General features: G+C 40.1%; 1 protein-coding gene across 2 annotated transcripts in view; it reads right to left on the reverse strand.

Moving 5' to 3' along the window:
- The window catches only part of ANXA11 (annexin A11), a 47,650-nt gene that overhangs the window by 2,258 nt on the left and 23,043 nt on the right, over window positions 1-22,349 (reverse strand). Inside the window, exons 2-14 of one of the 2 annotated variants that reach the window (XM_089510687.1) lie at window positions 20,996-21,074; window positions 19,585-19,688; window positions 16,704-17,054; window positions 15,861-15,948; window positions 15,555-15,649; window positions 14,574-14,687; window positions 11,101-11,191; window positions 9,921-10,000; window positions 8,066-8,122; window positions 6,786-6,879; window positions 5,117-5,212; window positions 2,069-2,127; window positions 1,214-1,336 (exon numbers count right to left, since the gene is read on the reverse strand). In XM_089510687.1, the coding sequence (XP_089366813.1) occupies window positions 1,214-1,336; window positions 2,069-2,127; window positions 5,117-5,212; window positions 6,786-6,879; window positions 8,066-8,122; window positions 9,921-10,000; window positions 11,101-11,191; window positions 14,574-14,687; window positions 15,555-15,649; window positions 15,861-15,948; window positions 16,704-17,054; window positions 19,585-19,688; window positions 20,996-21,065 (1,422 nt within the window). In that variant the 5' untranslated portion in view covers window positions 21,066-21,074. Of the gene's footprint in view, window positions 1-1,213; window positions 1,337-2,068; window positions 2,128-5,116; window positions 5,213-6,785; window positions 6,880-8,065; window positions 8,123-9,920; window positions 10,001-11,100; window positions 11,192-14,573; window positions 14,688-15,554; window positions 15,650-15,860; window positions 15,949-16,703; window positions 17,055-19,575; window positions 19,689-20,995; window positions 21,075-22,349 lie in introns of both variants that reach the window. The other variant, XM_089510685.1, reaches the window with a different exon arrangement.

Raw genomic sequence — 22,349 nt, forward strand, 5'->3', positions numbered from 1 at the left:
TCCCTGAAATTACCCACCCAGCATGGGATATTCTAGACATTGCCATTCTCCCAGAAGTACCATTTCCAAGTTCTGGTCATGTATCTGGATTCTTCAGAGTCCTGGTTTCAGTCCCCCCTCCCCCTGAAAGTTAAAAACATTGGCTGGCATCCTGCTAGTGAGTTTGGATAGCATATGTCCAACTTCCACTACTGTAACCCACTTTTTGGGTCAATGACAAGATTTGAATTCTTGGAATTCTTTACTGAGCTTGAAAAAATATTTCCCTGAGCTCACTTTTTAGGTGATATGGGGCCTGAACATGATCAGCTAAAAAAGCCGGCTTCCACATGGCTTGGAGGTGTAGCCATTAGACAACACATGCCCCCCAAGGTGCTCAGAAGCTGCGCTGAAGCTGCTTCTGGGCTGCCCAAACCTGGCCCAAAAGGAGCGGATCTTTTCCACTCCTATTTGCACCAGCAGCAGAGGGCACCCTTGGGACCGTGGTGTGTGCTTGCCACAGTGTCATGGCATCTCAGGTTAAGGTAGCTTCAAGCTCTTTTTGTGGTCATCTTTTTCGGCCCATAGCCTCCCAATACCCTATATGTCAATTTCTGTGTTGTTGGAGAACAGGGGGAATCAGTGAAGACGTGTTGTTCTAGATATATACAATGCACAGGTGCTGCCAACAGCAACCACTCCCTGCTTGTATACTTCCTGTCCTTTCATTGATGAGGAAAGTGGAAACCCAGAAACAAAAATCCTGTTGACTGCATTTTCCCCCCAGAGTCACACAGCAGTAGTAAAGGAATGCAGACTAAATCCATCAACTCCATGCCACCTGTTTCTCCAGGGCCTTCACAGCTCCTGCACACATGGCCTTTTTCCTTCTACTGCCACTGACATTCCTGGTGTAGTGCACCAACAGGATTCTAGTCACAATACCAAGGAGGCTGGGTCTAGGGTCTGCCAGTTATTGATTGCCAATGAACATAGTTACATAATGTAACTATGTCCACCTCATTTGGATAGTTACCCTGCCCACCTCACTTTCATACCATCAGGCTGTCCAGAACAAGTATTCCTAGAGAAGTTTGGGCTTTTGTTCACAGAAAACCTTGACACAAAACATCACTTCCTGGGTCCAGTTCTAGTTAATTAGCTAACAAGTTGCCATTCTAAATTGACACACAAGGGCAGAGTGCAGGATGAAACAAGCCCTGTACAATCTTACCGTGATATCTGTGTAGAGAGATTTGCCATACATTCGTTTGTATTCTTGCCGTATATCCAGGAGGTCAACCTCACTGCGCGACACCATGATCCGAATAAGAGTCCTATCTTTGGTTCCAGCTCCCTGTAAAAATACATAAAGCCTTTTATGGGCCAGTCTGTATCAGATTTGATCCTTAACCTAAATCAATGGTGTACCCTCATTCCAAAAGGCCAGTCTCAAGTCTTCATGCTAATAAGTGTTAATTGGCATAGATAACTATAATCATTCAGCCTTCCCCAAAATGCCATGTTCTGGGTGTCATAGATTACAACTCCCATCATTCTAAACCAGCAAGCGCCCCACTGCTTGTGAACTATGTGAGTTGCAGTTCAAGACATCAAAAGGGTGGCAGGTTGGGGAAGACTATACAATAACCTTGAATTTTTTTTAAAAAACTGAAAAACTTTGAAGGTGTTTAAAGAATTTAAATTCAATTTAAAGAAGAGGGGAAGCAGCAAGGGAGAGAAAGAGACCTTTATAATCTTTTCCCTATCTGCTCTCTCTGGCACTTCCAATTATCACCCCTGCAAAAATGTACAACCACTCCATGGCATTTAGTATGCAAAAATGCTTCTGAATACATTTGTGTATGCATGTGATGGGAGATTTGCATGGAAAAACAGCAAAAAGGGCCTAATCACCCTAGACTACTTTTTTGTATTTAAACACCACTTCTAACTGCGGCTTCTTCAGGCTAAAAAAGGGCACCAGCAACTGTTACATGTCAGTAGGGTAAGTTTTGTTAAAAGGGAAAATGCTTGAATGCCTGAGCATGTTAATGTAGAGAAGTCTGTGTTATTTCAAATCACTTACCTTCATGGCCTTGTACAGTCTCTCCGCAAAAAAAGCATGTGTGTTTTTTATACACTTAACTGCAAAAAGAAGTTGAGATGGCTTGTTAATGGCAGCTACAAATCTTCTAATATGTTCTAAAATTGCGTAGTCGTTTCTGAGAAAATGGCACACTAAGTGATAATACTTCCCATTCAATACAGCACTTTTTAAGAGCCCATCATATACTTTATCCCAATATAACCATACATTCTCAAAGTCCAGAAATTGGGTCAGTATTTTTATGCCCACACTACATAAGAAGGGGCCAAGGACAAAGAGAAGGTGGCCAGCCAGCCTAGAAAGGTAAAGTGGTGGAAAGGTTGTTTTTTGTGCCCTATTCTTTCACTGAGCCAGTCCTGGAATGTACTGATGACTGTAAGAATGTATAGTACCATATGGGTCCCATATGGTGGGCTACAAATTAAAAGATAATAAATAATTTTATTCAGCATGGCTACAATTAAATAATTTAGTCTGCAGAGACAATTTGGGGTGCTTCGGCACAGAAGTGTAAAGTTCCTAATTATCGTGGGCCTGCCACATTGCCATCTGCTGACTGGAGTTCCTGCAGATCACCCCGCCCCTATTACTCATGCACATAGCTGCACCAACATGGGTGTGCAAACATAACTGCCCAGTGACCTATATGAGCTTGAATTCCCATTTTTTTTCCATCTGTGGGGGACCCCAGAACTGAACCCCTGAAGACGGGAAGGGTGCACTGTTTAACCCACATGGCAAGGGTGGAAACCAGCCAGTGTTCTTTAGAAAATTTTAAAGCATTTTCTAGGTGATATGACACCCCATCATGTATGCCCACTCCATTTTAAGTCCCACTGTATCCAGTACAAGCAGTACAAGCAAAATGTTTAACAGCTCTGAAAACCAGCAAAAACTTTTTGACAGCTAGTGCAATCTTCCCAACCTTGTGTCTTCCAGATCCATTGGACTACAACTCTCATCTTCCCCAGCCAGTTTGGCCAATTCTAGATTAAAAAATCTTAGGATATTGCATGCATAATGGGTAATGACAGTTCTGTCATACAAAGTCTCTTTCAATAAAAAAGCAGTGACACTATATCTTTTTCAGATAATTTGCTAGCTATAAAATAAATCAAAATCATTTTATAATCTGTTTATATTTGCCTTTCTAATTTACCTAGATTTGAAGTGGACAAATGAATGAAACTGAATACATTTGCACTCTGCGCCCTCCACACACACACACACACCCCACATAAATATTCCAAAATGAACACAACAAAGAAAACTATTTTTCAGGTGGTAAACACACAGTCATGCAATCTAGATTATGTAATTTTTTGACTGAGCATTTCACAGGGGTAGAAAGAGCAATGCAAATATTTGTTAGGTTAAGGCTTACTCTTTTGATGAACAGCAATGTTAAATTAGTCATGTAGATGAACAAGTCACACAATTCACTTCAAGACAAAATAATGCAAAATAATGAATTTAGCCACACATACTGCAAGAGCACTGCGGAAGGTTACCATACATACAATCCTGAAAGCTTTAACGAAGCCAAAAAAGAAAAGAAAAAGCACACATTTCCAGTTAGATTTGGCGGACAAGGTGCAAAATTGTAAAAGCCATTTTCCAGGACAAATAACAAGCATTTATATACAGCATATATGAAATGTTCAAAATTTGTTTAATATTCTTCATCTATCATTAACAATAATCCTGCAAGGTAAATCAGTATTATTCAGTATTATTCTCCCAGTATTGCATGGTTATGGTGGAGAAAAAGGAACTTGTGTAAGGCCTCCAGTGAGTTCATGGCAAATATGAGATCTGAGCTGGCTACGTCTAGTACACAGCTCAATCTCATTAGTACAACCATAGACTGGGCAAAGTGGTTTATCCTACAATGGAACAGGAGGGAATGGGAAGCGGCACACCATTAAAATGACCAGAACCAAAGAGATACCTACTGTATAATAATTATTCCAATCTCAAACTGTATGTGAAGATCTACAAAAGTCAGTCATCTGGTTGGTGTTTTTTTTAATATTGTGAAGAAATGAAGATTTGTTTGCAGGGTAATCTCTGGCCCATAGGCATAATTCAGTCTGTGGTGATTCTGAATATGGCCAAAAGCAGTCCAGGCATGTCCTTCTCCAAAGCTCCACTTCCACCCAAATTCCAATGCCCACTTGCCCTCTCCTCATTGAGAAGGTGAGCAGGAAGAGGCATTTTCCTGTTACCTCCAATGATTGGCTACAGGGGACATAAGGATACTTCTCTATCCTGCTTATCCTTCCCACTGGGAGGCAAGCAAGGAGGAAGGAAGGTAGTCTGCTAGGAATTCTCAATGGAGACTCAGCCACAGAATTTGCAAACCCAGATGGGGACAGTGCAGGAGAGCCAAGCATTCTCATCTGGGCTTGCCAAGTGCACCCTTCCTAAGTGGGAAAGATCAAAGTCCAGAGAGCTGGCATACCACCCAGAACACACCTGATCTTGTCTGATTTCAGGAGTGATGTGAAGTGGAGCCTGTTTGATGCTTGGAAGCGAGACCACTGGGGAATATCAGAGATCTCCAAATAGCAGATCAGAAAGTATTAGACCTTGGAAAGCTACTATCTCTGATCAGACATGACATACTGGGCTAGATGGACCAAGGTCTGACTTGGTATAAGGCAGCCTTTCATGTTCCCAAAGAAAATTCCCAGTGCTGAACAGAAAAGCTTGGCCGGAAAACCCAGGGGCATCAAGAGGCATGGCCCTGTCCCAGATGTCATCCAATCCAAGATATGCTGTGCATTGGGAATCCAGTCTCCAGCTCCCTCCCTCTGACCTACACCTTGTACATGCATCTATGTGATTCCCCTGCTCTATTAGGTCTTAGTTTGCCTCCTTCCTTGTGCTTTAGAGCATGCAGTTTAACCTATATTTTTAAGAACCTTATATTCTAAAGCAGGGCCAACCAGATCAGGCAAGAAAGGGCCAACCAAGTCACAATTAAATCTGACATCTGTCTTTACCCTTAAAAGAGCTACCCACCTACTGCCAACATCCCAGATTCAAGGTCTCCAGACATCTCTCTGCTTATGCTCTTCTCAATGTCACGGTTACACATGCGCTGGTATTCACTGAAAACTGTATAGGGAAAAAGAGACCCAGTCACTAATTACTAATCACTAATTCAGTTAAGACACTTATGCTACAGACCAAAGTTTCTGTTCTGCTGCAGTCCTGTACATTACATGTAAAGTTTAATAACCACTGTTCTTGAAAAATGCTACTTCATCTTGATAGGTTGGCCTTTGTGTTATACAACTGCTGGTTTTCCAGTCACAGTAATATTTTTTATAAAAGCTGCACCTTCCAAAGTTTTCCTTTCGACTATCAAAATAGTGTTCAGCAACTTGTGGACTCACAGCTATATCCTGTCTCATATTTTTGTGCTCTCTAGGGTTCAACCTCCCATCAAAAATTTTAAATAATACAATTAAAAATAACAAATAGGTATGCTGCCAGGAGTTCTGAGCTGCTAAACAAGAAGAAGAACCTGCACCTATGGAAAGTGGAATTGCTAGCAAGACATTCTGCATAATCCCCTACTGTCTTCTGAAAGAGGCTCTCACACAGAAATCCTCTCCAGATTAGCAATGCTTGCTAGCAAGTGGAATTGCTAGCAAGACACTCTGCATAGTGGTGATTTGGTCCCATAATACCCTACTTTCTTCTGAAAGAGACTCTATCACAGAAATCTTCTCCAGATTAGCAATTTTAAAAATCTAGTAGGTAAGGTACTCCCTAAAACCACCAACTACAATAAAGAACTTCAGATATTCTTCAAGTATCATCTTAAGCAGGCATCTGTTTCAACCTCTTCTTGTGACTTCATTATAAGAATACATTTCAAAATGAAATCACAGGAGTATTTCAGAACACACTACTTTTTTCATGGGTATTTTTGAGGCATACAAAATATATTTTAAAACAGCAGCTGCCTTTAAGCACCCTCACACTTTCTTTCAATGCCTTTCTTACTGTTTTTCTAACCTATAGCAAGTTTGCAGCTCTGGGAGGCAAATTAATTGGGAAATGTAATAGAGGAAAACAGAAGAGATAAATGTCTGGCCTTCAGTACTACACTAAAGGGTTAAGCGATAATATGGATGAATTTAGAGACTTTCAAACATCTTGGCTAGCTGTGTCCTAACTCTGTCACCAACCAATGACCCCTAAAACAGCAATAAGAACCAAGGAGCAGAAAGGTACCCATGGAGTGACAACGTGCAAAAGAGAATTCCCCCGCATTCTACATTTAGTAGTTGTGTACAAGAAAGAACTTTAATTTTCTACATGTCTACTGCAAAGGGTAGAAGTATCCAGCCATCCTCTCTATTTAGTCAGTTGTAGTTCTTGTGTGTCTTCAAGTTGTTTATGACTTATGACGACCCTAAGGCTATAATGGGGTTTTCTTGGCAATGTTTCTTCAGAGGGAGTTTGCCGTTTCCATCCTCTGAAGCTGAGAGTGTGTGACTTTCCCATGACCGAGCCGAGAGTTGAACCCTAGTCACCAGAGTCACAGTCCAACAATCAAACCACTATACCAGGCTGGCTCAGAGTCAAAGTGGACTACAAATTTCCATTACAGCTCTGAACAGAAAACAATTTGCTTTTTATTACTTGCCACACTACACATAGTTGTAGATAGAAATACCTGCTCTTAGGTGAGCTTTACTTCTGGAGCAAAGAATTGCATTGAACCTGGATTCATCAGTACCAAGTCGATTCTCTCCTGCTGCATACAGGGCCTAGAAACAAAACAAACACCACAGGCATATCTTTTTCAATTTCTCTTGGCCTGCTGCTATCAAAATAACCACTTTCTAAACACCTCTCCCTATTTCAGTGTTTATTCTTCAGCAGTCCTGATTTTCTTTTCAATGAATACTTGTTGTTATTAACTTTATTTACAATCCACCTTTTCCTCAAAACTGTGACTGAAGGTGGTTTATTGGCCTGCTTTGAGAATCTGACAGCTTCAACCTCTCTGTCTTCTAAATATAGTAAAAGGCCTAATGAAACCAACAGTTGCATGCAAGATTGCCCCCTTCCACAAAATGCAGTATATAGTACATCTGTGAATTCTGTTATTGTGCCTGTTATCAAGCAATATATTTTTCTTATCATGGGCTGATACTGGTGAAAAAATCTTTATTATAATTACACCAGGACAGGAAATGTCACTGAAAAGGACATTCCTGTGCATCTCACAACTAATGCTGGGACAAAGTGAGGTCCAAAGCAAATATTTTCAATGTGAAGTACAGCTTTCGAGGAGATGACTGAAAGATTCCCCAAATTTCTTCAATTCTCTCCCCATGATGACAATGTGGATTTATGCTTCCTCTTTTCATGCATATTTCAGACTAATGCATATTTCAAAGCACTTTTAATGTGGCAATAATTTATTATACAGACAACTCAGAATATGATTCAGATGAATTTTACAATGTTTTATTTTAAATAAACCTTAACCCAATCTTATCATAATCACTTTTCCTGTAACTAGATAATTTACTGGTCAATTTGAAAAAAACAAAAAACAAGGACCACTGTGAATACTGTCTAGTCTGTGTTGTCCACTGTGTAGTCATAATCTGAAATTGAGAAATCCACACCAATCTCCTATTCTTCCCCTGGGTAGATGAGGGGATATATTAAAATCACACAATTTGAGTTAAATCAAATCGTGCTTCTAATCTATATAGATCAGAAGATAAATTGCAGAGTAGCAGAACTGTCAAAATGAATACTAGTTTTTGATTTCATTAAAGTAGGAAATATTTGAAGGAAGAACGCCTTTTATAGAAGTTTAGTGTTTTATTTTTTTACACTGAAGACTTTGCTCAGTGGAGTATGAACAATTTAGCTAAGCAAACTGTTTTAAAAATTAGTGAGAAACAGACATCATAAGATAGGAATTCTTACACTAACCTGAGCATCACTTTGGACAAGTGACATGTTCACATTGGTACTTTCATCTCTGTTTCCCTGGGGAAAAATACAACAGGAGTTACATAGACACACAAACTGCAACTGTTAAAACATTGGCTGGTATCCTGTTGGGAAGTTACATCATAAACTGACTAATGATTGTGTGAAGCTGAACTACACCACTGCATAACACTGGCATTCTCAGAAAGGGAGGAGAGACATAGCTATATGCCTTTGGGACTATCACACTAGTGCAGCAAGCAACATGGCCATTGCACAATGGGTCCTGATGCACAACATGTTCTGAAGCACAATGTGTCTCCATGTACAATGGAAGCCCCTGTTGCACAATGGGACATCTTGCACTGTGCCCATTGTATATTATCACAATTCATTAGCATGGTTGCATATCATGGCAGGGCCATACCACCATCATCATAAATGTTATGGATTGTTACCCTTGATGTAGGAACTTAGCAATCACAAAAAATGCCAACAGCAAGTAGAAAGACAATGGTATGCTGAGGTGGCTGTTCAAGGAAAAAGAGGCTATTAAATTAAGGTTTTCTGTGTGTCATCCTATTTGTTATGTATGTAAGTTTTTCAAAACCATCTCGGAATACTGAGACAGTGGCATGAATTATTTTATGTAAATGAACATGCTATTTTATATTTCAGTTCTGAATTCTCTCTTAATATCCACACCTATTTTCAAAACCAGGAAAGAAAATGCAAACTATAAAGTAACAAGATATGTATGCTGAAAATGGAAACATCAGCATCAGGCACAAGTAGGACCTTTTCTCTCTCTTGTCCTCCCTCTCCAAGAGAAGCATCAACATCCTGATTGACTTTTATTATGCAATATGTGAGACCACTGGCTGTGCTATGTTTAAAAAAATAAAAACTTGGATGATGAGGGTTACAGATTTTGACAGGTACCTGAAAAATAATTTTGATGATCACTATATCTTCTGAATTCAGATCTTCTAAAACAGTGGTTCCCAACCTGTGGGTCCAGACCCCTTTGGGGGTCAAATGACCCTTTCATGGGGGCCGCCTAAGATAATTGGAAAATACCTATTTAATTACAGTTATGAAGTAGCAACGAAAATAATTTCATGGGTTTGGGTCACCACAACATGAGGAACTGCATTAAAGGGTCGTGGCATTAGGAAGGTTGGGAACCACTGTTCTAAAAGAATGCAAACACTTTGCTTATGCCAGAAATGATTGCTATGAGGCTTTCTCTCATGACACCAAAGGCAGAGACAGTTTATTTCAATTATCTAAATGTTAATTAAGCCCAACTATGAAAATAAGAACTATCATTTTATACAATCAGAAAACAAGATGAAGACTTGTCATATGTGGTGGAATGGCCACTGGTAATAGATAAACTGGGAAGAAAATAATACATAGATCAATTGAAAAATTTACATTATAATTGGTATCCTGCATGGTTATTAATGCCAGGATATGCTATGCTAGAAACTGAATACGGAGAATAATTGTTTCAGGAAAGTATACCGATGATGTGTGCTTTTTGCACTGATTACTATATTAACAAAACCCCTAATCAAAAATAGAGAAGATTTAGTGCCTTAGTCTCCTTATATTAATTTTCAAAAAGGATTCTAAAATCTGCATTTTTCTGAATACTCTAGCTGTGGCAAGTTTTAGTGTTAAAATACTGTGGATTTTATTTCAAATTATGAATTTAAACCTTGTATTTAAATAAAAAAGATTTGTTTGTATGGGATTCTCTTTGAGATAGTATGATAAATCTGTTTATGCTAATAATAACAATAAAAACAGAAAAATAACAACCAGTTTTTATCAATCCTGTAGATACCTGAGCAAGTGAAATTAAAAGCCTTTGGAAATGCCCAGATGTGTCACTTCTAATGGCTTCTTCCAGAGTTTTCTTGAATTCTGAGACAGACAGAAGAGACTCACTTTGTAAATGATTAACCATGAGCAAATGAAGACAGCACATACTTATTTGCATTATGCAAAACAAACACAAGCATGCCTGCTTTTATGTGTGCACTGTTCATATTGTATGTATTTATGTGATTCACCTTCTGCTCTTCAAAAATAAGTGATTACGCAGAATAGTTAGTACAGTGGGCTGTTGGTATCTGCTGGGGTTTGGTTCCAGGACCCTTGTAAATTCCAAAATCTGTGGATGCTGACATCCCTTTATATATAATGCCATAGTAAAATGGTGTCTCATAGACAATGCCAAATGCAAATTTTGGATTTTTTAAAAAATATATATATTGTCAAGCTGTGGATGGTTGAATCAGTGGATGCAGAATCCACAGATATGGAGGGCCGACTCTATACAAAAGCTAACAAAAAGGGTTTTATTTATTTATTTATTTATTTTAAAAAGGAAAAGATCAACAAAAAATTCAAGACTGGAAAAGTTACCATAGTAGCATTACAATGCTCAGGATGCACCCAGTCTTACAGTGCAAATTCAGAAGTATCACTGAGTTCAGTGGGGCTTCCTCTTACGACAGTGCATATAAGGATATGGCCTAGATGAAAAAAATTAAGCCAAAGTACTTTTGTAATCACTGCAAGCATAAACAGAGACACAAGGTAGGAGGAGAAAATGTTTTTTAAAACACCAAGAGATAGGGAGAGAGACTTAATAGGCTAGGCGAACTGCTGAGCTAAAAAACTTTGGGCAATATAATATAGAAATAATTTAACAATATCATATTGCCAAAAGCTTTTCCTTCTCCACAGTCTCCTTCATCAAATAACTACTTGCAAAATGCAAAGTTACAGAAACTCTGCCTCTGGCTATCACCCAAAACTGCAGGAAAAGTCCAACATATCCACCCAATACACTACCAAGCTCTAGTCTGAAGCAAAATAGCTGATCCATTCAGCAGATGTACAACACCAATAACCAAAAACCAATTCCTAATTCAAATATGTCTGCTTAATATGGCTCCATTTCCAAACTATGGTCGGTCCGTTAAGAATTAGAAAAGTATAGGCTGTAGCAAACTAACCTGTTTTGTATGCCTTACTGATTTCTCGAATGTGTTCATTGCTGCGAGATGCCAGGATTTCTATCAGGCAAGCTTCATCTGTGCCAGCACCCTAAGAAAGAGAAAAGAAACTCATCTCACTATTGTATAGAAGTCTTTGACCTTTTTATAAGACTAAGGGCTGGAACAGTGACATAAAAAGCCGCAATTCTTTGGAAGGGGTGTTTTAAAGCTGTCTGTTTCAATGCTAAGAGAGCACTTGAACTAACTGACTTGACTGCCATTTGAAGAGCTCTGTGACTGCTGAGTGCAGGACCAGCCCCTACAATTGGCTGGTGATTCCCCTGCTCTGGGGTGGTTCACTTACCCTTTGATTTACACTAAACTTTAAACAAGTATCCAAGAGACTAAACCTATTTTGGGAATACTGTATATTCCCAAATATATTCATGCAGTAGAAATTTTAGCCAAAAATTGACCAAAAAACCTGGGTCCACTTCTCTACAGGTCAAGGTACGTATTGTACTTTAACTCTTATCAGAAAAGGAACCATCACATTCTCTGCAGCGAAAGGCGACAGCTTAGTCCATCCCAAGAGAATCTTAAAGAAGCACTGACAACCCCACCACCACCACCGCTGCACTGCTACTTCTAATCTTCTTGAGTGCCTAGACAGGAAAACTACAGTGGTGGCAACTCTTTGGAGCTTCCCCGCAAAGGAGCACTGAGAGAAACTGGGCTTTGAAGGATATGAATAAGACACTTGTGTATGTTTGTCAGCTTTTCTGGTTTAAAATCAAGCAAAGTTATCGCATTAAAGTTACAGGCTATGATCACTGCTAATGTAGTCACCATTTGCTTTGCCTTGCCTTTATATCCTTTTTGACATGAGTGCATTTTCTTAGCTCTGTCTGTGTCAGGTCACCTCCCCTCAAATATGACACAGACACCATTTACCATCATTCCCTCTTTATCCATCCAGTCTTTAGGGTGAACACAAACAGCTATTTCTGCTGAAAACTTGTAAGATTTTTGGCACCATTTTCCTTTGCTTTAGATCCTTTGTTACATGCCCTTAGATTTTATCATCAACTTATCCATGGGTCATATCAAAGCCCATAATTTTGGCCCCCAAACCTGCCCTTGACTTATACATGAGGTTGACTTTTTCAGCCCCCTTGCTCCTTACTTCTAAAAAAAAATTCTGGGAAAAAATTAACATTAAAATGGTCTTGAGAACTCCTGAATACCTCACAGGTCAATTTGTTATTTCTGGTCATTTAGGTTTAGACTCCCACGGATCTCACACACATCTGGCAAAACAGGAAAAGGCCATGTCCTAAAACAGGTTTACTGGGGGAAATGGTCCCAAATGGCCAATTGCGCCTCCCCAAAAGGTCTGGGTGAATGCTACTGCATTTTTAATCCCCTCCAGCTGTGAACAAAAATTTTAAGGGATAAGCCTGAAAATGGAGGTGGGGGGATAAAGCTCTCTGAAATCCTGCAGATATGGATGCAGCTCCCCTATTCCTAGAAACTGTCTGTCCCTGAGTTATAACAATCTGCATGATTTAAAAACACAGGAACATTGCTGTTTAAATGTTGTGATGATCCCCCCTGTGGTCTAAGCAGCCAAACAGCAGGCCTGCCTTGGCTCTTAGTCCCAGCAGATCCTTAGCTTCTCCTTGAGTCTCCTGGTCTATGTTCCTACTCCTTGTGGAGTTGAAGATGACCCTTGGAGATCCTCGAATCACGCTGCCACAACCCAGTGAATTCGTACTGGATTTCCCTTAACATACACTGGGACTTGTTAAGGACTTCTAGTTCTACTTCTTGCTAATCTTCTCAAGCATCAACTGAGCTGGGACACGTGTAAAGGAGAGTCGAAGTACCAGATACTTTTAAGGAAGTATTTATTATAATTAAACAAAACAGAACAAAAAGATAGAAATCATGCAAGATCCTAAGGGCCTTGCAGGTACAATATATGTAATTCTAAAAGTATTCATTTCATGCAAGCAACCAGAAAAATAATAAATATGTCTAAACGTTCTAATCGGACACATTCTCACCTAACTGATATATTGATGTAATATGCTGGCCTTGATAGATTTGAAATATAGTTACAGGCCTTAGCTTAGCATAGATATCTGCCTGAATTATGCCTTCTTTCTAAAGCTACAGCACTATATAAATAAAGCATAATAATAGTAATAATAATAATAATAATAATAATAATAATAATTCTATAATCACAACACTACAGTTTTCCTAACCTGTAAGACTAATTCGAGGGAGATTCCCACCTCGAATTCTTACTTTGGAAACCACTAACTGCTGAAGACTCTCTCTAACTGTCAGAAACCAACTGTCACTTGGTCTCGAGGCTTTTTCTCTTAGAAGCTTCCGGAAGAAACTCTCGCTCCTGCTCAGGTCAAGTGAGCCTTCCGTCAGCTGTGATGTCATTACTCATTTGCATGTGCCTCCCTTCCAACCTACTCTTATTACTGGCAGAGGTCTTCCAATGACTGGAGACCCAGCCATTACACATGCATTGTATCTCATACACACACACACACACACGCTGCTGCAGGGGGAAGCAGAGACTAAGTAACTAGATCAGTTTCTCCTAATGTCATGCTCTCCACAGGGCCCAGGCACTACTTCAATGACCATACTGCCTAGACGTGAAGGGGAATTGTAGCCCAACACATCTGGAGAGGACCACGTTAGAATAGATCACAAGGTATGAAAAGTGGGCAAACACAATCCAAACATGTTCTTTAAAGGATGAAGATCAGGTATTAAAGCCAAAGGCTTCCTGCAAAAAGTGAATTTAGAGGGCAGGTCTGAAGGGAGAATAGATGAAGGAGTAAGAATTCAGGGATGCAAAACATGTCATAGGCCGGTTACAGACCGGCACTTTAGTGTGTGACGAGCACGCACTAGGGTTACAAAAGGGCGGTGCTTCTGCACCGTCCTAACCCTAGTGCGTGCTTGTCACGCACTAAACGGCGGCAGCCCTTCCATACGGCCGCCGCTGTGAGGACGTCACAGCCGCGCCGCCTCTAGACGGGGCGGTGCGGACGTGACGTCCTTGCTCCGCGCCAGAGCGCTTAGTGCGCCCTGAACACGGAGCAGGAAGGAGCTCCGTTTCAGAGCTCCTTCCTGGTTTAGTCCGCTGGGCGCAGCCTTCAGATGGCTGCACCCAGCGGACTAAAAGAGAAAGGGGCCAAGCGGCCCCTTTCTCTTCTCCCCGCCGCCGCGGGGTGTCCTTGGGGCTTGAAGCCCCAGGGACACCCCTTTTCAGGCTGCGGGGAAGCGGCGTTTTGCTGCTTCCCCGCAGCCTGAAAAGCGGCGGATCGGGGCCTCAGTGGCTGCCGCTCTACACGCTGAAGGCCCGATACACTGGGGAAAGGGGCGGGTGCAGACCGCCCCAAATGGGTGGTCTATAACCCGCCATAGTCACCGCTCTAATTTGAAATCATACAAACCTTGATGGCTTCTTTTATTTCATAAATGTCAAACTGGATAGGTGTCTTCATCATTGCCAAGATTGTCTTCTCAAAATTGCCTGATAGCTCAGACTTCAGGTCCTTGATCAAATCCTGTTTTTAGATAAAATAAGATATATATTGTGGTTGTAAAATGAATTTTAACAGTGGTGGTGTTCTGAAAAAGGAGTTCAAAATTCATAGGGCTGTAAGATAGATTTTTCTGTTAAAGAGTTATGAATGGCCTGAGGATGCAATCCTATACAGATTTACCTGGAGGTAAATCTGGCTGAATTTAATTATACTTTTTTTTTCCAAGTGACAAAAGTACAGTCCACTTTTCTGCATTCTTAGCTGGCAACATCACATAATTCATTATGTAGTGTCATTCCTATTTATATACAGTGCCACCAGCATCCAGAGGGCTTTTGAGAATAAATCAAGGATAAGAACCAAGATCACTGCCCAACAGTTTGGAGTGTAATTCTCTTCTAGAGACAAGGGAGAAGTGAAAAACAAGGAGTGGGGGGGGGGGGGGGGACAAAAAGTAAAGCAAATGTAACAGAACAAATATTTGCAGTTATATAAATTTAAAAATTTTAATTTTTTCAGACGATAAAATACTACAACGAACTACAGTAACAAAACTTATCATTTTGAGAATGGATACCTCTTTCTTCTATCCATTGGGCATTCAGAGCAACAGCATAAATGACAGAATAACATGCATATATGAGGGATGGGGAAATGACAGGGGCTCAACAACCCCTTCCCTTAAAAAACACATATTAAAATGCTTTCCAGCACCCTTGTGGGTGTAGACAATAATTTTGACATATCTCTGTCTTTTCTCCCTTTCTTGGAATTAGCTGTCTACATTCCTATGCGGTGGCACCTATGTGATGAAGCTGTACATTATTTCATCACGCACTAATCTACTTCATTACTTCATATTTTATCAATGCAGGGAAAGTGACTTGCCTTTCCATAAGCTGTTTTAAATGAGAGCATTATTTGCTGTCGCTGCTTATTTGAACGACTTCCAAGACACTCTATGATAGCCTGCTCATCAGTTCCTGCAAACACAGAGAGGGACATTAAGCAAATAATGAAAAGTGCTTCCAGATGGATGTTTCTTTGTATTATCAAAACACATTGTGCACACTGAGACACAAAAACAACCTGTAATATTTAATAAAGTTCCTATAAAGCATTTTTGTTTTTCAAAAAGAAAGGGTGGGTGTGACATAAGCAAGCTGACACCTTATGAATTCAAGAACCACTCACCAAATCCTTTCATGGCCTTCCTCAATACTTCGGCATCCCTCAGGGGGTCAAATGGTGAAGCATCATGGATTGTGCCTCGATTTCCAGACTATATCACCCCAAGTAAAAGAGAGGTATCAGTTCTGATATAACAAAAGATATCTTTCACAATCAACTTTACAACATGTAGGAGGACAAAAAGGAATCTAACAGATCTTCAGTCACAAACTTGAAGCAACTTGTTCTTGTAAATAATATTATTTGCTCATTTAGAAGTCTGACAAATTAATCATGAGAAGAATTTGTTTGTTGAGTCAGAAGAGTTTAATACTTCTCCTTTAAGTTTTGCTGTGTTTACAATTCAAGCTAAGGAGTATCTCACAACTAGGGGCAGAACAAACTGTCAGGAGTAGAAGGAGATGACAACCTCAGGCACCAGCAGAAAACTGCAAACAGCAGAAGGCCGGTAACAAGTAGCAAAGAAGAGGGAAGTTCTCTTTAAACCTTTGGCCTATCCACTGTTCAATTTGTAAGCTGCTCTTAGAGCTTTTCTAAAAAGCGGGGTAAAAATACAATAAATAATAATAATAATAATAATAATCCTTGCAATTTCTCTGGCGTCTACATTCATCCCTTCCTTATCATTCAACCTGGCAAATATGTACTGGGGATTCTTGTCTGAAGGATAAGGGGTGGTTTTGGCTTGGGGAGTATTGCCAGGCTAATTGCCTGGCAAATGCTACACACCCTACCATACCCACTGCATGTCCTTTGCAGACAGAGCCTTTTCTCTACATCTAAATTCTGCCTTAAGTTTTCCCTTAAATTGAAAGCGGGAAGGAACATAAGTAAGCAATTCCTTACAACTCCAGGAGTAACTGTGGGCATTGTAGGTCCTGGATACGATGGCATAGAAGGACTAGCAGCTGGTCCAGAAGGATAATTTGGCATGGGCTGCTGCCCAGGATATGGCACTGCTTGGGGCTGCTGTCCTGCTGGTGGCATGGGGCTGCCTGGGTATGATGGATAAGACGGCATTCCTGATGGTGGATTTCCTCCTGGTGTTGGTGGGTAAATTCCGTAAGAAGATTGCTGACCTTGTGGTGGTTGCCCAAATCCTCCTGGAGGGACAGGGGGATAGCCCCCAGGAGCTTGGGGGTATAAACCCTGCTGTGGCATATTGGCACCACCAAATGTCCCTGACATGTTGGAAGCCTGCAACAACAAAGAGCGAGCCAATCAATCAAATGTAGACAATTAGCAAACAGGTAAGTCTCAATAATCTTCATAAGAGCCCTGTAACACAAGCAGGTATTATTTGATGCTGCAAAGTGGAAGTTGTAGTTAAGAAACTGTAGCCTGAATTCTTTACTAATGTGAGCTAAAGTTTAAAAATATAAATATATATTTATAAGTCCTGCATATCCTGAGAAGTGTTAAAAGGTTCCATTACAAAATATACTGTTTTAAGCCTTGTGCACACATTCTTAAGTCATGCAGACATTACATGTGAAGAAGAAGAGCAAGGATGAGCACATCAACTTGGGCTCAAAGTGAACATCTGTAGTGGACAGCCTTATGCCATGGAGGCTCCCTGAATGATGTAGAAACGTGGAAAATCCAGACCTGATGTCACACAGAAAGCTTCCACAGATACAAAAGATCCTCTGCTACAGACATAATGGATACAATATATGAAAGGGAGCTTGTCACTGCTCCTGCTTCTCACACATACAGTCTTTACTGATTAATTTTCAAAAGGACAATAGTACTACTCTCTTCCAGTATTACAAAAAGAATCTTGTGACATCTTTAAGAGAAATTGTTGCAACTTACCATGATCTTTCTGGTTTGCAATCTATCTCCGTTTTTGAATGCTTGCAAAGAACTTCAGACACAGAAGTATCAGAGTTTCCCCCACACATGATGGCACACTATATAGCATTTTATATTCTGTATATCATTTGCCTATCTGAATGGACATGCAAATAGCTGGAAATACTTTGCACATGCAAAATAGAAGAATTTTTAAGCATACAAGGGCTTCAATGGCATAAAACTGGATCTTATCTTCTAAAACATTTGCCTGCCTGAGGTATGTGTATAAAGAAATACTCCACTTATCATGTTAAACAAAATTGGGGATACCTCATCACATATTGCATTTCAGATGAATATCCAACTCTTCAGAAACACAGCACGCTATAATGTAGAGAGATACAAGACACAACAACTTCTGTTTTACATTATCAAGCCCTTCTTGAACAATTAATGGCAATGAGTTTTCTATTTATAGTTATAGCAGTTGGCAAACATTATCAAAATTCTGTCATCTCCTGATGATCTGGGTTTGGTTGCTATGAATAACAGTTCTAATTACTTTTTGTAATCAGAGAATCTCAGTATTCTTGCTGAAAGTGTTCAGTGAAACTGTGCTGTTCTTCTTCATGTCCCTTTTGGTTTTGTTGCTGATATGATCAGCACTCATTGTGGCAACCTGGTAAGGCTCTTGTGAAGCAGTGGTGTGATAAACCCCATAATTTGCAATCATCAAGATGTATGTAAATGTAGGTGCTTAGAATCCTATGAGTTTCTCAGCTTTGTTTTACACTGCACAGAGAATGTTGTGTAAAGGCAACCTACTTCTAAAAAAAACTATGTGTGTATGTTTCTATATTTCTTATTTTACAAACCAATAGGGAAGGCAGGAAAAAACTATGGGAAAAAAGGAAGAGCACAGGAGAAGATGGGTGGTAAAGTAGACAAAATGTGATTAAAAAGGGAGGAATGGGGAAAGTATTTTTTTAAAAAATAATAATAATTTTCTATTATTTTTGGTATAAGGCCCTTTGAGTCCATCTCCTAAACACCAGGATCTAAAGCAGGGGTGGGAAAGTACTAGCGGATAGGAGATGATTCCTGTCTCCAAAAGGTCCTGGATGACTATGGGCCCATACAGACAGGCCAAAATAAAGCTGCTTCGGGTCACTTTGGAAGTATGCTATTTAAATTATGCATGCGTCCCAAGTGTCCGGAAGCCACGCCAAAGCCATAATCCACTCCTTAGGACTGGAGCGTGGCTTTGGCGTGGCTTCTGGCCTCTTAGGACGCGTGCATCATTTAAACAGCATGTCTCCAAAGTGACCCAAAGCAGCTGTATTTTGGCCTGTCTGTATGGGGCCTATATTTTGTTCCATTTGGGATCCTTTTGCAACTCTTTGTCCTCTTACAGGCCCAGATTCAGGTACTGCTGGCCATTATGGCCAGTTTGCCCCCAAATTGGGGCAGGCTATAGGATATCTATATCTGAGAGCCAATGTGGTGTAGTGGCGTGAGTGCTGGACTACGACTCTGGAGACCATGGTTTGATTCCTTGCTCAGACATGAAAACCACTGGGTGACCTTGGGCAAGTCACATGCTCTCAGCCTCAGGGGAAGACACCGCAGACTTCATTTGGACAAATCTTACCAGGAAAACACCATGATAGGGTTGCCTTAGGCTCGCCATGAGTCAAAAACAAACGGAAGGTATCCAACAAATAGGGTATCTTAGGAAGTTTAAAAAATTGGGGGGCCACTCGTAGCCCATAATTTGTGCTTCTCCCCACCCTGATCTGAATATATTGTTAACATGCTTAATTATAACAAGGAGAAAGCACAGGCAGCAGAATTCTGTAACTAACGTCAGTGGAAAGAGTGAGTGCCATCCAATTTAAACAGTACAGTAATTACTTACCATGCGCACCATATAGTTAGGATCGAACTGATTGGCATAGTTTCCAACATTTTCTAGTCCAATTGGAGGAGGGTTTGCAGGAGGATAGCTGGGAGGACCCCAGGGATTGTTGCCTGGTATTAAAATAAAAACAAAACAGTATTCATAGACCAAATTGCTGGACGCTTCTTTTTTATGTGCATGGCTTTCTATCACAGAAGTTTAATGACCAATGGCTAAGAGAAAAGAAATTATCTACTCCAAGCTCTGTTTTTAATATTAAAAACTAAAATTATTTTTACAAGCAAAAGTAGTTATTCTGACAACTTTGGGTCCATAGTACTGTTCGCTTCTCCATCCCCAATAGCTTCGTTTCAATCCCCAGCACAGACTCCCCAACAAAGACCCTCCTGGAGCAAAAGGAAATCCAACACAAGTAGAACATTCATTGACAACTATTCTAAAATCACCCCAATATTTCAAAGGCCAATGAACAGCCATCAAACAGCATGCCATCTGGTTGTGCTGTATGAAAACCATATGGACATAAAGCATATGAGAAAAGGAAAAGTCTTTTCTCTCCCTTTGTTTTACCCATGGAAGACAGCAGATGATAATAGCAGGAAAAACAAAACAGAGTCCCTGGGGTTTCCTGGCTACCACACCCATTTCATTTATTTTAATATTTGCAGGCTATATTTTAGTAGTGTTCCTAAGGCAGGAAACCATAACAGAGATCACAGTTCCAAAGATGAACTCAGCTACATCCGGATATAGTTTTAAGCAAGGAGGGGCCACATTTGGATATAGAGATCCCTTATTTTGAAAGGCATGTGACTGCATTTCAGATCTTAAAACTGTCATGAGAACCACAACAAAATCACTCTTGTAGGGCCTGGCCGTGTCACAAGGGACAAGTTACTTGCTCAGGTGGTTGGATTTGAACCAGAAATCCCAACCGTGATAACTGACTGTACAACGAGATATTCTAAATATTTAGAAATCTACAAATCTGCACACTTTTGAAGGTGTCACACGGTTCTAGGTCTCCTGTCATTTTTTAGATTTAAAAAAATGCTAGAAACATTACCTATCTTAGCAAAGTTGCAAACCTCAGATCAAAACAAAGAAGATGATGGAATGTATTCGATGTTGAGGTCCATCTGTTGTTGTTTTCTGCATAGGATTGTTCATAAAGTTATGTCCTGTCACTGGTCTCTCTAACACCATTCTGTGTGCTCTGAATGACTGCTGTTCCCCAAGGGTGTCTTCTACCCCCCAGTGTGGCTACACACGATCCTTTAAACTGTCAATGTGGGGAAATAAATCTGTGGTCTTCTGCACTCATATTCATTTGATTTAGGCCCTTCTATTAATCCTGTCCCCCACCCCACTCTATTTAGTCTGATCCACCAACCTAAATGAGAAATAATAAACTTACCAGGAGCAGCTGGGGGATACCCACTGGTTGGTGGATATCCACCTGTGGGGGGATATCCTGGATAGCTCATTCTGTAAACCTGAAACAAACAAAGATACAATATATTAATACACTGCAGCTTGTTAAAACACACACCAAACTAAATTTAAACTGTCTTTTATTCTTCAGACTGTAAAATTGGTGTACATACTTCCTTTTTCAACATATTTACAGAGACAAAATATTTTCTGTGTGCAATTTACATCTTTCAAAAGCAATACGTACTATACATCATCCTTAATGTGAAGCAACAGTGTTCAGACTGAGGTACAAACCTGCTGCAATTCCAGTGCACAGTCTGCTTTACTTAGGAACATACCCAGATTGTAGTAATATTACATTTCTGAACTACATCTTCCAGAATCCCCAAGCAAGCATCACTACTGGTCATATGGGCTAGGGAATTCTGAGAGCCATAGTCTAAAAAGGTAACTTCTCTAACTCTGAATACTGCAGATATTTATCAAAATTGATTTAAACATTATACAGCTCTGAATGCATACTGATCCTCCTTTTTATACAGTAGAGAACTACACCCACTTTTGTGTTTGGAACGATGCATACAGGATGAGATATATGTGCTTGTTGCATGCAGTTGTTATATTTTAACTTGCAAATATAAAATAGCTTTCATTGTGAATGTCAAAAAGTAAATATGTGATGCCACTCTATCTTTGAGTTGTTCCTTCAGCTTCTCCCAGAATTAGTACTTCTATTTTCTTTTCTATTTAATTTCTTCCCTTTCCCCAGAAAAAGTAAGCCATTTCTGCTTTTGGTTAGTTTTATGACTTCTGCATTTCAAAAGAAGGGCTTCAAAAGGCAAGACACAAGAAATCACATACATTACACTTTGGGTGGGAGGGTAGGCTCAGCCTACTAGAAATACAACCTACGAATCAGCCCACCCTTAAAAAGAGGGAGCCTCACTCAGATGTGGCACGCCTACCACATCTGTTCTATTAATAACATGAACAAATCCAAGAAAGCAAGTTGTTCATGCTATACTTAGGTCCCACTAAAACTGTAACGCCTTTAAGGCTATAACGCATCTACCACAATGTACTTATTCATTCCTACCAGCCACTGAATGCCAGTAAGGGAAGAGGTAATGAGCAGCACAAGAGGAGAACTGTGCTGGGACCCAGTGGGCAGAAACATTTGTTGATTTAGCTACCTACCTGAGCTTGGAATTTGTTTTGCTAGCAGTCTAATACCAAATCAGTTTGCTATGTCAATTTTCCAAACCTACCCTGGCTGTAGGAATTATACTAATACTGTGGGGTACATATGCCAGTTACTCAAGAGAGTGCTGATC

This window comes from Sceloporus occidentalis, unplaced genomic scaffold, assembly GCF_023333645.1.
Source record: "Sceloporus occidentalis isolate IW3139 unplaced genomic scaffold, rSceOcc1.0.p SCAF_2, whole genome shotgun sequence".
Classification (NCBI taxonomy): Eukaryota; Metazoa; Chordata; class Lepidosauria; order Squamata; family Phrynosomatidae; genus Sceloporus; species Sceloporus occidentalis.